Source organism: Ascidiella aspersa, chromosome 3 (assembly GCF_963924565.1).
Source record: "Ascidiella aspersa chromosome 3, kaAscAspe10.2, whole genome shotgun sequence".
NCBI lineage: Eukaryota > Metazoa > Chordata > Ascidiacea > Phlebobranchia > Ascidiidae > Ascidiella > Ascidiella aspersa.
Genome location: NC_139449.1, coordinates 20347144 through 20363476, shown reverse-complemented (window position 1 = coordinate 20363476; position 16333 = coordinate 20347144). Strand labels below are relative to the sequence as shown.

The following is a 16333-nucleotide window of genomic DNA, read 5'->3' as shown; positions in this document are numbered from 1 at the left end:
AATCTTAATACTGTTGATTAGAACGGTTTTCGCCGATTCTGTTTTTAGTAAACGTGCGAAATGTTTTCGGTTCGTTAAATCTAGTAGGCCTATCGGTAAACGATTTTAAATTTTCTTATTTTAGAAAACGTAATACCAATTTGACACAGCTTATCAAATGGAGTCTTTACATGGCAGTGGATTGTCAAAAATACTTTTATACATAACTTTCAAAATCATAAACATTATTTCAGAGATAAATTTCACGTTTTGTCATACCTACTCTTGCAATGCCCATAATGAACCTAAAAAAATATGTTTTGCCGAAATTTATTTTACTTTCTGTGAAATCCTGAGCGAAAAAGCTTTGTGATAATAAAAGCACAATACAGGACATAGCGACACAACAGAAAGGCCTCCTATTATAGCGCTCGTCGTTGTTTTGGGCCAAATTCATTACCGTATCTAGTTTCATTCTTGAGCAGGCAACGAATGTCAAAAGCGATACCGGACGGACCGGCCTTGAGCCTGCAATCGCGTAACGTTTAGCTACAATGCCCAAAAGCCTTTCGTCCATTTTGATAATGAGCTCTGTGTTTTGATACGCGATATAGCTCTAAAAGCCAGCGTTCCGTCAACTGTTTTGCTGGTGGGTAGGCTTGCAAATGGTTGGAAAACCATACATAATAATCGATTAGGCACAGTGTCCTTTGTAAAACACTTAACAGAACAAGAAAAGAACGACAGAACTTTACCAACTCTTTCGATACCGATAAACATAAAAAACTCTGATGATTTTAGTATGGTTCGCGGTGCATAATTCGACAAAACATAAGCGCCCTAGGGATAATGTTGTAAATGTTCATCTTTACTGCAATAAACCTAATAAGCCATAAACTTGTCAGGATTTATTTAAATACGCTACAATATTGTTGTACCAATCGACAATTTAAATACAAATGGGCTTTAGTATTGGTTTGGTAACGCATAAATATGTAGTGTCTACAGTACTGATCACAATTTTAGAAAATTGAAAACAATTCATTTTTATTTAATAAAAGCAAAATAGATGCAGTCGATCATTACACTTGAAAAGTAAATTTAATGAAACGCAGTTTAATCTGTATACTAAAATGTTCAAACTCCCGTGCGAAGGTTGCTGAGAACCACACCATTAAGCACTTCGCACGCATAACTTGTATTCCTTCCAAATACAGCTCTACGTTTGTCACAATGGAAAAAGAAAATTGTAAGAGACTAACGAAATACCTACAATTAAACGATTTAATGGCAGCAAGCTGCAACGGGCACAACCTCTATCTAATAGGGCGCAACAAATTTGTCTCCGTTGTTGACTGATCTGTTGTAAGTTAAACCTTTTAGTAACACATTTGTGCAAGTGCAATCATACGTGTATATAAATCGATAAAACTTTTATTCTTATTTGGTTATCGCATCGGAGAAATATAAACGTCGAGTTTAAAGTTCCGCGCTTAAGGTCTAACGCACGTTTGTACAACACGTTTAATGACAAACATAGCTGTATAGTATACTAAAGCAACCCCAACAGTAAACACACAACCTTTACGCAACCGCCTTATTCTGGCCTTACTGTGTGTTTATATCAACTTGTTAATGCAAACCCAACGCATACCAGAGAAAAGAAAACACAGCTAATCAGCTATCAATGTTAGTTCTGTCAGATGAAAAAACATTTTAAAAACCTTTAAAACGAACTCTGTGTCACGATATGGTGCACCTTGCTTTATTTATAACATAACAGTCAAGTATTCTAATCTAAGTTTTTTCTTGGGCTAGACATAACAATTTAAAAATATTTCGAATCGTTAAATAGGAAAAATCGATTTTTCTCGCGTTACACGCTTTCGTCTGGCGAGTTACAACTAGCGTTCAGTAAAATATTTCTTTCTATTGATTTTTTAAACAATAATTAGCCTCCTAAAAGATGAAATTCTATGTGACATTTTTATACTTGGGAATCTGTAAATCTGAAAGCATAGCATGTGCGTTGTTTAGTGGCATACAACGTCTTGAAACATAAAAATTTTCAACTGTGAGAAATGTAAAATACCGTGAAAATGCTCAAAAGCATGAACAGTGTAGGATATTTATCATTTGCAATTGATATAAACATAAATGTCACACGTGATAAATCATTGACGATACAAGAGCGGTATCGATCACAAACATGATAATAAGCATTTAGATAATAATCAGTCGCTTTTACAGTACAGTATAGGTATAGGATTGCTTAAAAATAGTTGCGGCTTATCAACATTTTTGACATTTTTTCAAACTTTTTAATCTCCCTAATTTTTTGGGAAAGAAAACGCAATGGTTGAACTTGCATATATGCAACGGCAGTGGGTAAAAATTGCGGCACGCTAAATTAGTCCAAAACCAATTTGCTTGACAACTAAACACAACTGTTTCCTTTTTTAAGTTTAAAAAATAATTAAACTGCATTTTTCAATTTGAACTGTTATATGCTATGTTGTTTAATTCCCTTGGCAGGATGTAATGCTTCAGGTGACAATCGTAAAAGATAAAAAACGTAGTTTTCCATGTTTTGTCTGTCAATGTATCCACATAGTTTAAAAAAATATGTAATATTAAATAGAGCAATAACAAAACGCTGTGTGTAAGAACTGTTTGGCAAACCTTTGGTAATATAGAACACAATCAAATCCCAGGTCGTTCTCAGCAGTTTACCGTTAAACAAATTTTCCACAAGAACCCTGTCGGCATATGGATAGGGCACTGTAAGCTTTTAAGCTAATTGTCTCTTATTTGTGGGTTTTTACCACTGCCAAAGGCCAAACTGCAAATCCAACAGACACGCTGGCGTTCAATTACAAACGTGTGGTTCTGCGGTTTTCTGCACTAGAAAACGAACACGTAAACAACAGCTCCTGAGACTAACTAAAGAAAAAACTCTTTTCTACAAATCCATGTGATATGTCGTTATGCATCAACGAAATAGCCAGGGGTAGTCAATTATTTTGAAAAGCGGCCGCAAAAAATACGAAAATGTCTCGCAGGGCAGGGTTAAAACAGGATATGAAACTTAAATGTGAATCTTAAAAAAAAGAAGAAAAAGCATTTTTTTGACAAACTGGTTTGAGTGGGAAAAAGTGAGGTTTTCTAAGAAGTGCACTTCATTCAATAATATATTATAAAATCAAGATAAAAATCACAAAGCGTCGTTTTCAGGTAAAAATGTTTGATGGAAAATGAGCCGCGGGGCGGATTAATTTACTTGGCGGACTGAACTATATTACGACGGTGTTCGACTTTCGCAATGCATCGACTAGCTAAATAAACTGCATTTTTTTCCGCTTATTGTTTTTGGAATATTTTTTTTAAATGGCCCGATCCGTAAGAATACCGGCGGACCGTACATGGATATTTAATAATTTATATATTACAAATACAGCCGTAAAGTTAAACCTTTTATAGAATCATAATGTATTTCTGAAACGGTAACCCATCACGAGAACACTGTATGGATACCAATCTTTGTTTGCGCCATAAAGCCATACTTTTGGTTTATAGTATGGAGAAATGAATGCCGAGACGGTAGCTAAAGTATTTGGTGGTATACTGGTTAGTGTTGTTACTAAGAAGCTTGGTCTGTTAGCATAACGAAGTTGATTTAACGCATTTTATTTACCTTTCGCTCATGTACGCCAGTAATAAATCGCATAAGACAGCGGATTACGGCACAAACGAACACCCAAAACGACTTCATTCATCCATAGTGACAATCGTGTACTTTCGGAAAATTGTTGAATGACGAATTAAACTAAATATATATTCATAAATACAATCCAATATGAACTCGAGGCGAGAAACAACAAATGAACTGAGAAGATGCGCTGCAAAAAATACACTGGAACAGTTTGTTTGAACCCGACCAAAATAAAATTAACAATAACAACAACACTTTTTTGTGGTCCACCACTGGCCTCACTGAAGTTGTTTCATCCGGTTGAGGGCGCTGCCGGCCTTAAACCATGTGATCTGACCTTCGTTGAAGGTGTGATTCAACTGGAACGAATCGGTGGTGCCATCAGTGTGCTTTACAACGCACTTTAGCGGCTACAAAAACAACAAAAACACTGTAAAAATGGGTTGTATTTGGGAAGTGGATATACCATTTTTTTTCGTTTAAGGTTTTTCACTTTAAAAAAATACAAGCTGGTAACCTAGTCATCCTGTACCAATTTGTTAATAACGCAAATAACCTTATGTTGTAATTATGTTGGTACGTAGTCGCATTGCCAAACAAATTAGTGTGCCATATGAGATTCAAAATCAGAATAATGACTATTAAGAGTGATAAATTAGTGTTAAACAAAACATTAGTTATGGTGGAAATATTTAGTAGTCTTCTCAAATATGCATTCCACATAGGGTTGAGGTCTTGCAGCAAATCATAAAGATATGCAGCATGGAGGTTTTAAACGCTGCACTTAGTAAGCTGCGAAAAAAACGTAAATTTTCTTGTATACTACTGGGTGTTACGTGTTCACTAACACATTAAACACCTAAATTAATTAATTGCCGTAAGCCCAAAAGAGTTTTATTTTTAGTTTTAGTTTATTATTGGTCGAATAATATAATATTTCATAATGTAATGTTTTCCGTATTGCAAGTTTTCGTGCGTTCGAGTTTTCGTGCGTGTTTCAAACTTGCCATTTAACCTTTAATCTCTTAATCTAAAAACACATGTCAGTCTTGCGGGTGGTGTTCTCACGTTCTGTAAAACGTTTTGCTGGCGTCTCACTCCCGCTGCAAATTGGCCTTAGAATGGCCGCTGTAATTCCTGCTGTAATGCCTAGCCATGTTTTCAGAGTGCCGGCCAGTCTTAATTGGCCAAATATGACGTAACTTTCGTGTTCGTTTCTTCTACGTATTGGCTATATACATGCCGTTCTTAGCGGTATTTTTCGTGCAGTCTTTGGCGCAGTGTTGAGCCGAGAGTGGCGACAATAGGCCGTCGCTGTCACAGTAACTTTAAATCAAATATACGTTCATTAACGCTATTTGAGAACATTTTACTTCACATTGTAACAATATACTTTTGATTGGTATTCTAGTTGTGGTTTTGACACGTAGAATATCTTACCAGAAACCTTCGCCAATCAACTAAGAACTCACGCGGTTGCGACCTGCCGGGCAACTGTATGGGGAGGGGCCAGGTCCCAGTACACAAGCCGCGGTAGGGCGTAACACTGGGGGGTACCCCTTTTGTACTACTGGGGGTAGGCGTAACTCGGTTTGAAAACCCTTGCTTTTGTTATTAATATATCGCCAGAACAGGTCTGCGCGTGGTATTTTAAAATTTAAAGAGGTAGTAAACGAGTTTGGGTAAGAGCAAAACATTTTAAGAACCTCCGATATAGTTGAACGTGGTGCGTTCGTTTATCGGGTTTTAATCATCTATGGCTATCGGGCCAGCCGACAAATTTCACCAACCTTGCCGGGCTGGAAGGTGTCGAGTCCCGTGATGGACAGGTCGTCGTCAGGCCGGATGCGGTCGTAGTCGTTCGGGTCGTCAAAGGTGAGTGGCAGGAGTCCTTGCTTCTTCAAGTTGGTCTCGTGAATACGCGCGAAGCTCTTGACGATGATCGCCCTGCCACCAAGGTGCCGGGGCTCGAGCGCAGCGTGTTCGCGGCTGCTGCCCTCGCCGTAGTTCTCGTCGCCCACCACGACCCAGTTAAGCTTGTTCGCCTAAACGAGCGGTGAGAAGGATTTACTTAAGCCGGCATTTTTGGCCTAGGCAGATCACGTCCCTGCTTACAAAAGTTATTTTCGCGGTATTTTTTTGGTTAAATTAAACATGCCCTTTGTGACTTTAGCATGTTTTTAAATACCAATTTAAAAGTTGATTGTTGTTTCGCGACAGCAAGAACTGTGTGGAACCAAAAGGTTGGTAAACATTCTTGCGCTGTAAGTTTAATTTTCGCCGCCTTTCTGTCAACGAGAACACCGAGCAACAGTTCCGTGACGAGGGTAGTGCAGCGTCCTTTTTGAGGCAACAATTTAAATGTACAACACGAATAGCTGGCATATTTAAACCCTTGTTGCAACACAATCGCAACTTTTTTAAACTCACAACTAAACTTTAAAAAATATATAAAGGTAATCCGGTTTTTACCTTGTAGTGCCTTGCAACATCGGGGACGGCGCCGTACTCTTTGGTTAGGCGGTTCATGATGGTGTTGGGCTTGTCATTTTCGATGTTAATGGCTCCGATAAGCAGATTGTTGGAGATGTTGTCCAGGTGACCTCGGTATTTTAGCCAGGGACCAGCCATGCTGATGTGGTCTGTCGTACACTTTCCTTTCGCCTGGAGAAAGAGAGAGCAAGAAAGATGTTATGGTTGTGGCTGTGGTTTCTCCGGTAACGTTTTTTTTTAGACAATGCTCCGCAACCTTTTCCACACGGGTCACAAAAACATAGCGAAAACAATTCGGCGACACACCTATTGAATTATGCCGATCGACATTAGACCACATCAGCAAATATCCTATAGGCAGCTGGAAAAAGGGGAAGGTTTATAATGAAAGGCGCCTTAAATTTTTTTACGCATTACATTACTTTATTTTGTGATTTTGGTATTTTGCAGACTTGAAAAAAACCTCCTAAAACTTGTACCCTCTTGAAATAGCTGATCAGAAAAACAGAGGGCTTTTTATAGCATTCGATAAGTAATGCCTGATTGGTGCTTTATACTTGTTTGCTTAAGTTATTTCGAAAGAGCTGCTAAGGCTAATTAAACAATAACAAAACGCCAATAATTTTTTACAAAAATATTTTAAGGGTTTCGAGCGTATGGTTAATCTCCCTTTCCACTGTGGTGTAAAGTTTAAAAAGTTTTGTTTGTTTATACTCCTGGTAGTTCAGTCAGTTAGAAACAGTTTTTTTATATTTGCGGAGAGAGAAAAAAACTCGATTTTTGCAGAAGGTCAAAATACCTGCCCAGTATAAAATTATATTGAGATTTATATACAACAAACGTACTTCCCACAGCCAGCAGAGCTAGGTCTACGGCCTTCGTACAAATAATGAATTGTTACTGCTAGCACAAGAATAAAACGACATCCATAGATATAGTTTGAATGGGTCTTATTAAACAAATCAGTGTTCGGCCCGGATTTTAACACAAAAGTTAAGTTATGTTTAAATATTTGAAAGCTATTTTTCCACTGGGGGTAGGTACGAGATCGACACATCCCGGGACCAAAAGTTGAATAACAGCTCCGCGAAGTACATTACGTCTTCATACTGTTGTTTTACGCCATAGTAGCGGTAATGGTTTTCAGGGAAAAAATCTTTTCGGAGTACGACACAATAAACCTCTACGTATAAATACAATACATCGCACTCCGGCGGAAAGGAAGCGACATTTACGGCCAGCCTCCGAGGGGCAGCAAAGTTTCATGGCCTTTCGCTGTCCGCCAACGCGCCCGCACCAGATGGTTGCTTCACGACGCAGCACAGTTGCCAGATGTCACACGAGAAAATGGATATTTACGGCGTACAATCCGGAACGTATATTATAATATAAAAGGACAACCGAGGGCATTATTAAAATCATTTCGGGTCGGGTTAATATAAAAAGTAACGACTTCTGGCTCTGGCTATATTTTCTTCATTTCAATCGTTTTTAAAAGTGTACAGCTTTATTCGTACATTAAATCACTTTAGGCCGTGATGTTTTTGCCCAAAGATCAAAAGGTCAATAAGCCGCTTATTAAACAACCTCAACTATTTAGGCCACTGGTTCAACTTTTTTGTTGTCGCGCACACCTTTTCAGTTTTCAACAAGTTATGTGACCTCCTAATTTGGTAACTTGGTAAGTTATACTTAAACCAGATTAAAATCAAAAATAATTGGGCAAGCATGTTTGTCTGGCCCCAAAAACACGCACAAGTAACTAAAGTTACCCAAGTTGGGAGCCACTGATTGAGGGTAATACAGTGATTCGCTTTATAACTAGATGGGTGCAAGTAACGACGTTGTTTTTTCAAATTGCGGTGCGCCGCAAGCACCTTCCATTCAATAAAACAAAAATAATCACAAGCAAAATCTTGTCACCTGCTGCGCTACCGCTAAAGTTACCTCAACTTTAAATCGAAACCAATGTTTCACTTTTGAGAAGCAGAAGTTACTGCTGTCGATGCAGTTTTAAGATACCTTAATAAGGATTGCCATGTCCTCGAGGTCCTTGCCATTCCAGGTGTCAAACGGCTCAAGAAGCTGAAGCCGGTCGGACTTTGGGTTCACGTCAACGCTGATGGAGCCGGCGTCACTGGGCGGGTGCTGGTAAGTGTCCTCACCTGGGTCGAAGCCCTGGAAGAAGGTTAAAGTTTGGTGTGTTGTATATGAACTGTTGTTTTTCACACTACGACTTCTGCTCCGAAAATGCTGTACAAAACTTAGTAATACAACTAATCAGGACATTAACTGTAACCTATATTCGTATTTTAAAAGACAGTTTAAGACCCGGTATGACCTTTATTGTGACATATGTTGGTATCGCACAAACATTTTATTAGTAAAACGAAATAGGGTTATCAAAAACGCAGCATCTGGTTTAACGAGAGGTTTACAAACCCAGTGGTTTACTACTTCATCTGCCATCTAGTGATTGTTTGTTTTATTAACTTAAGTTCAAGAATTAGGACCCCTAGTCACACAACATAACTGGCATACTTGTACTTATGGCACCTTGAAAAACTTAAAAGAAAAACAGTTCAGCTGGGTAACAATATAATAATTCTTTACCTTGGTAGGAAGTTCATCACCCGTCGGGGCTTCGAACTTGAACTTTGAACCGTCGGCAGCTTCGATGTAATCCACTTCCGGGTTGAAACCGAGGTCACCAGAGAACACCATCGCCGTCACCACCTTGATGAAAATTGCAAAAGCAAATTTAATCGATATCGCAAAAAATGCTTTAGCACAAAGTAGAACGAAGTATATGGCCAATAATTGATATAAATAGTACTGCATAATTTTCGGTGCATGGTTTTATTCCCTTCAACGTTTTAGCATAAAAGCTGCTGGACTTGAAAAAAGTGCGCTATGGATTTACTCAAGGTCAAATTTAGGTCAATTGAGGCTACGCAATAATTGGTTACGCATTACTAGCAGTGAGAAATTTGAGAATTGTTTGCAGCACAATATTTTACTGCATGACAAATTACGTTTTTATTAAGTTATTGCTGAATATTGCAGTGTACCGCATTGCAACTATGTGTGCAAAAAACTTAAGTTTATGCAACAACAGGTATTTGTAGAATGTTTAATGTTTTTTTTGTTCTTTATAGAGTTATGTATTACAGTTTTAATAACTGCTTCAAATGATAGTTTGTTGTTTGGTTGTTAGGAATTTAAACATTTGAGACTTATTTCTTGTAACAATATACACATGTCAGCCGTTTTGTAAATAATGGAATAATGTCACCGTCCATAAGGTATAATATAATTATCCCCCCCCACCAAAAAAAGTTTAAATAAAAAAAAATATACTAGGGTTCGACGTTCTGGATTTGTTATTTTAGATTTAAAACTAAATTTTCTACAATCCCCTAGGATTCTACTTTAAACAAGAGGATATATTGTCCATAACTGTAACCATGTTCTAAACATACAAGACTTTAAAATTGAAAAAAATTATTTACATCTGGTGACGTGACAAATGCGTGAGTCGCCGGGTTCGCGTCATTCCTGCCAGTAAAGTTTCGGTTGTATGACGTCACAATGGTATTTTTCTCTCCCTTGGCCACGTCCTTGCGGTCCCACTGGCCGATGCAGGGCCCACAGGCGTTTGCCAGCACCACACCGCCAACATCGCGGAAGATTTGTGCCTGTCGAAATCACAAATAATAAAGAATTTTACAGAAACGTTAAGCAACTAGCATGCAGGAGTAGCTTCTGTGTAAGGCTCGGTTAAGCAAGTAAACGTGGGGAAATAACATACTTAAAAACAACAAACGAGCAATCAAAAATCGGTTCCATGACTTACGTAGCCGTCTCGCTCTATAGTGGCGCGAACTTGTTCAGAGCCTGGAGTGATGGTGAAAGCAGATCTAGAACAAAAAAAAAATAAGCGTGGATAAAAAATAAAGTTCTCCAAAACAATGCAACACTACAACTTAACGGAATGTATTCTACAACACTGTATCCTTACAATAATAAGCAATTATTTATCATGATGCTGCTATTGTGTACAAGTCAAGCATGATTATTGGCAAGGTACCATTCGACAATAAAGGCAAAAATGCTGAGAGCAACACCGAGGAAAGAAGCCGCATTTAGACGGAAAAACTTATTTTAATAAATTACTTGGGATTGCGACTCGCACAACACTACAAACTATGCAATAACGACTTAGTCAAAAATGCGGCTTCTTACGTCACGTCACACAATCGTTAAACATGATGCGCGGTGGCTCGAAAACTTGTAAAAAAACAAACGCTCAGCAGAAGCTGTTACAGATCCAATTAATCAGCTTACTTCGCTTTGAGGCCCCGGTCTTTGGCTTGCTTGCAAATGTGAGCGGCGCGTCCCATGTCCTCGTAACTGCTGTTGGTGCAACTGCCGATCAGTCCCACCTGCCATAACAAACATTTAACTTCGTGCGTCCGTAATAAATCGAATTATGAGAAGCGAAACAGTTGCGTCCCTGGTGCGCAGAACTCTATGCTTTCTAGAAAACGAATAAACAGAATTGCCAACAGAGATGCATCTATTAAATTCGTTTCTGCTTAAGCTCAAGGATTTCACAGCTTTCGTTTTACGTTTTGATAGTGATACTTTTGGCTAGACAGATTTGTTGGTTTAAGACAGTTCTGAAAAATTGTTAACATCGCGTATTCAAGGAATTGCGACAGGTTCGTTGGAAGTATTAGGATCTTTCTAGGAATACAGAGGAGATAAATCGAAATTTACTGGCAAAAACAGGAAGCCCCACGTAGAGCGTAAGTATCAACGCAATAGAGAGAGAAACTCTAGTGGTCTGAACACTGGATGAAAATATATAGAGAGGGAGGAATCAATGTTCCCAATACTGGTTAATGCCAACATTTACCTTAACTTCAGTTGGCCAGCCATTCTTTTCGGCGTTTGCTTTCATATCCGAACATAGGTTGTAGAGGTCTGGTGTGAAAGGGCCGTTTAGTGCTGGCTTTAACTGAAATTACAACACTGTCGTTATGTATAAAAATCGAAAATGACGTTCATTAGCAACTTATTACGTACAAAAGGTTTATTAAAGAAATATCAAAATAATGCAAAAATGGTTAGAAGCGGGAAGAATAAATTGTATAGGCGTCAATGATATATCGGCCAACGAACGAAATAAAAAAAAATAACTAAAAAAAAATAACTGTGTCAAGGTTGATCTCAATGAGTTGGTCGTATTCAGAATCTTTGTCAGGAACTAGATGCTGCTTCATGCCATCAGCAGCCTTCGCCACATCTATAAATTGTAAAAGTAAAAATTGAGACCACAAAAATGCGTCTAGGGTGGCACACTGTGGGATAACCATGTACGTAAAACACTTCGTAATGCATATTACTCGCGTTGAAAAACACCAAAAAATCAAACAGATTAAAATGAAAAATAATAGAAAGTCATAGGAACTGCACTATTAAAACAATTGAAAAGCTTAAATTAGGCCAAATAACAAACTTGAAGTGCCAACAAAAACTAAAAGAAAGACTTCATCGCGTTAACTCTAACCGCTTCTGTTTGTTGCAATAAGGTAATCTTTCATCCTGTCATTGTATGGGAAGAGTGAGGTGGTTGCCCCAATTTCAGCTCCCATGTTGCAAATGGTTCCCATGCCGGTGCAAGATATGGAGTCAACACCAGGACCATGGTACTCAATAATTGCACCAGTTCCACCCTTGACTGTCAAGATGTCTGCCACTTTTAGGATGACATCTGTAAAAATAAGTGTAAATATACAACCAAGTCAATCAAATTATGTGAGTGGTTGAACCTACACAATAACAAAATCATGCAGACTTTTTGATTAACAAATAAACACTTTGGTTACCTTTAGGTGATGTCCAACCAGACAGAGTCCCGGTAAGTTTCACCCCAATTACTTTGGGGCATTTCAGCTCCCATGGAATGTCAGCCATTACATCAACTGCATCTGCGCCGCCAACACCAACACACACTCCACCAAGGCCACCTCCATTTGGTGTGTGGCTGTCGGTACCAATTAGAAGGACTCCAGGAAAGGCATAGTTTTCCAGGATAATCTAATTATACATGTAAGTGAAAACAACCAAAAAATGATATTGTATTTGGAGGTAAAACTGTGTTAAAAGTAAATATCTTTTTTAAAGTAGATTTAAAGTGGTAATACACATCTCAAAAATAAACATGAAAATATAACTTGAAAAAGCAGGCGTTTGGTTAGATCCTAAGTGACATTATTTCAATTTTTGTATGATTTGCAATACATGAACTCAGTTTGCTGTAATGAATTCACACCTGAAGCAAAACATCATAACAATAACGTTGGTTACTTTAAGCTGTCCTATTTCTCCAGAACAATTATTGTTTTGAAGAATTATAGGTGCTCAGCTAATTAACACAAATGATTAACAAATGACCCATGTCACATGGGTACAAACTGTGCTACCTGATGAATAATACCAGATCCTGGTTTCCAAAAGCCCACTCCATACTTTGCACCAGCGGTTTGCAAGAAATTGTATACTTCAGCATTCATGTCTTTTGCTCTTGCGAGATCTTGTTCACCCCCAATTTGTGCTTGAATTAAGTGATCACAGTGTATTGTGGATGGAACTGCAACCTGAACACATGAATTAATACATTCATAAACAAATAACATACGGAAAAAAATGGACCAACAAAAGACTGAATGAGCACCAATACAAATTAAAATCAACCTTTTGTGGTTTTGATAAACAATTGTTACATCCAAGATCCAAGCACAACTGCAATGGCATTATTATGGTTAATATTTTTATGAACGCTATGCTATGTATACAGAAAATGTAGCAATAATGTGGTGACAGAAATTTTAGGACTACTACTCGTTTTCCAATAATTTAAGTGTTAATCAAATATTTTTGGGCTTGTTTGTTTAATGCCAGGTGCAGAGATCATAAAACACAACTTGTGCTTATGACAAAATACACTACAGGGTTACTCAAGGTCAACCTTCCAACCAATATTTAATGATGTTACACATATCATAATTGCCAAGCAATGTCAAAACATTACTGACAGTACTAACTTCATATTCATTGCAGTATATTACTCTACTGCTTAACTAACAAATACTACATGTAATAAAAAAATATTGTACAATTAAAGCACAGCAATGTACAATGAAACTGGCAGAATTTGTAAAAAAGTCATTGTCATGTAGGCAGTATTGGAAAACATTTAATGTTTTTGTTTTTTTATGTTATTATGCCTCATAGTTGGTTGTATAATGGCCTGAAATGGCCAATTTTACCCATTGATAATTTTATTATTTGTGACATTATAATATATATATTAATACATATGTTAGCAAGTTGTTCAGATTATAATTTTAGTCCTTCCACTAAATCAGAAATCAGGGGTGACGAACATGTGGCCCGCGAAGCATTCGGGTGAGACCACAGCAGTCTTAAAGTTTGTTTAACCCGTTTCAACTCTTTACGATGCGATATGAAAAGCTGATAGCCGGATTAAATAACGCGTATATCATGCAGGAATCGTAGAAACTGTTGGGTAAATCCACATTGGCATATAGTAACCATCAATTCAGGGTTCAACTGTTTATTCATTGTTGTGTCATAAAATATACCAATAATAATGTAACACCATGAGCCTGTTGCTGCTTCAGTACAATGCAGTGTAACTAGTAAGTGTAAGCGTAGCTTGGCATTGAACAATTGTTTGTGATTTTAACAGGTTTTATAGCAGGAGTAAACATGTGCGGCCCGCTTACTCAGCATTAACTGACAAAGTGGCCCGCGACAGCAAATAGGTTCGTCACCCCTGCACTAAATAAAATATTTCATTTTAATTTTTAAGACTTGAAAACTATAAATATAGAAATAACTTCAACATCCCTACTATTTGCATCCTAAAAAAAAATTTTGGCTAAAAACATTGTTTTTAAGCGTAAACTGCTGGGTCATTAGTTTGTTCATCCATGCAATGAAATAAAGACCAGACTTTTATAAAAAAACTAATTTTAAAAAGACAGTTTAACGATAACCCAAGAAATGACTGCGCTAGGACAAAAATTTACATCCTGCATGAGCGTTATTTCGCCCGGACGAGTGCTGATTGATAGCCGCTCGCCACACTGGCGAGTGTAAATTTTTGCTTAGGAACAACCCTGGAGTTGTTTGTACCAAGTAATAAAAAATAGGTAAACATTCTGATAAAAGTCACACACTGTTTATCTCAATTATTGCACCACAATGTGAAATGGTGCTGGGCAACATGAAAGGGCCGATTTGAAGGTTATCCCAAGAGAACATTTTTTGGAAGTTGAGTCAATATTTTGGGACAACATAATTTAAAATCAGATTCACTTACTTTAGGCAGGCCACTGCTAATGAACTGGAGCATTGCCATTTGGGCAGTTGCATCTTGCATTGCAACTCTGTCAGGACGTAGGCGTAGGTAACTCTCACCACGAGCGATGTCCTAAAAAGTACAGGATAAAACTTTTAAACCAAATTTCAACAAAACCATGAGAATTGCAAAAAAATAATAATTGACTTGAAAAATATCCTACCTGGTTTTTAGGGTCATCTAAATGGCCGTACACAATCTTTTCACTCAGTGTTAAAGGTCTTTGTAATCTTGGAGAATATTAAGAAATACATGGCTTTATTATTTATAACAAATTTACTTAAATACAATCATTAATAAAATCTATACAGCAATAATTTAATATTGATGTGTATTGTGTAGTCAAATTACCTGTCTTTCACAATTTTAATATTTTCTTCAAGCTTTGCATATTTGATATGTTGATCTTGCTCAAATCTACTCATGGCAACATAGCGAGTCTGTGCAACCGTACTGGCATTGTAGAACCGTAAGCAAGCAGGCTAAAAAGAAAAACAATATATATGTAAAAGAAATAGATAAAATATTGTCAACAAAGTTATGGGTAAGACACGGGGGCAAAGGGTAAACAATGAGAATACAAAACTTAGATTAATAATTTTACTTATTTCCTGATACATATCACTTTCAAAGTCCAACTGGTGTAAGGACCAACCAGCACAATAACATATTTATATTATTTTCCCAGGTATATATATGTTTATTACAAAAACAAGGCACACTTTTGACCTTTGATGTATACCAGTCCCAAAGGTAACACACTCATAATTAAGATCTTGAAAATACTTTTTTTGGAGCTGGTCTAGAATCCTACCACAATTATTAAATCAACGCACAATTTTTTGGTTAGGGTGCGAGTTTGGGTTTGTGCGTGGGTGAAGTATTATTATATTCATTGCTTAATAGTAATACTGGGGTGAAGTATTTATTTATATTCATTGTTTAATAGTAATACTTGACCAACCCAAACACGCACCATAACCCAAATAATGTGCGTTGTGGTAGGATTCTAGACCAGTGCCATGTTTTTTAGTGATTTTTCACAAAATTTGATTACTTGAGCTGGCGGTGTAAGGCTAAACTTTTCAATCCAGTCTATAAATACAAGCAAAAATTATTCCAAAGTTACAATTTGTGTGGGTGCTTTGGGTTCTTTAGCATTAGGGTAATGATTTAACTTGGAATTCATTTTCTATATATTTGCAGCAATTACAAGGTTATTTTCAAATCCAAATTAAATTGTTAAGATGGGTAAATAGCCTTCTGTACCTGAATTTGAATCAATATACGATACGCATATACAACATACACCCATTAGAGGTTATATATGGATTTTAACTAATTTAATCGCCTTTTCTGAAACAAAAAAAACGCATAAAATTCCCCTATCATACTTTTTTTTACAAATGTGCCCTACTCCCAAGGTTCCTTGTTTACGTTTTTTGTAATTATAATGCCGTGTCCACCGAACAAATATACTATTAAGTTTTAAATGCAGCCCAGTTTCCATATAACTTCTTAATGATGTTCGGAGTTACCTGAGAACGAAGCAGCCTTGTAATTGTCGCCATTTTGTGCACTGACAAAGATGAGCAGCAACAGAAAAGAACTTAAACCAGAAATAAACAATAAACTTATTCTGATTAGCAGACAATATCTAAATGATAAGATCACCAAAGGTCAGCGATTTATAG

At 37.2% G+C, this 16333-nt stretch overlaps 1 protein-coding gene across 1 annotated transcript; it reads right to left on the bottom strand.

The window, feature by feature from the left end:
- Nucleotides 1–3542: 3542 nt before the first annotated feature.
- On the bottom strand, nt 3543–16329 carry LOC146160704 (aconitate hydratase, mitochondrial-like). The gene is made up of 17 exons (XM_083385884.1): nt 16178–16329; nt 14991–15121; nt 14803–14869; nt 14601–14711; nt 12676–12849; nt 12079–12289; nt 11760–11963; nt 11404–11495; nt 11106–11207; nt 10532–10629; nt 10041–10104; nt 9697–9882; nt 8798–8920; nt 8207–8362; nt 6164–6355; nt 5482–5736; nt 3543–4101 (listed from the first exon to the last, which is right to left on the bottom strand). The coding sequence occupies exons 1-17, from the start codon at nt 16208–16210 to the stop codon at nt 3970–3972; spliced, it is 2331 nt and encodes a 776-aa protein (XP_083242010.1). The 5' UTR covers nt 16211–16329; the 3' UTR covers nt 3543–3969.
- Nucleotides 16330–16333: the final 4 nt, after the last annotated feature.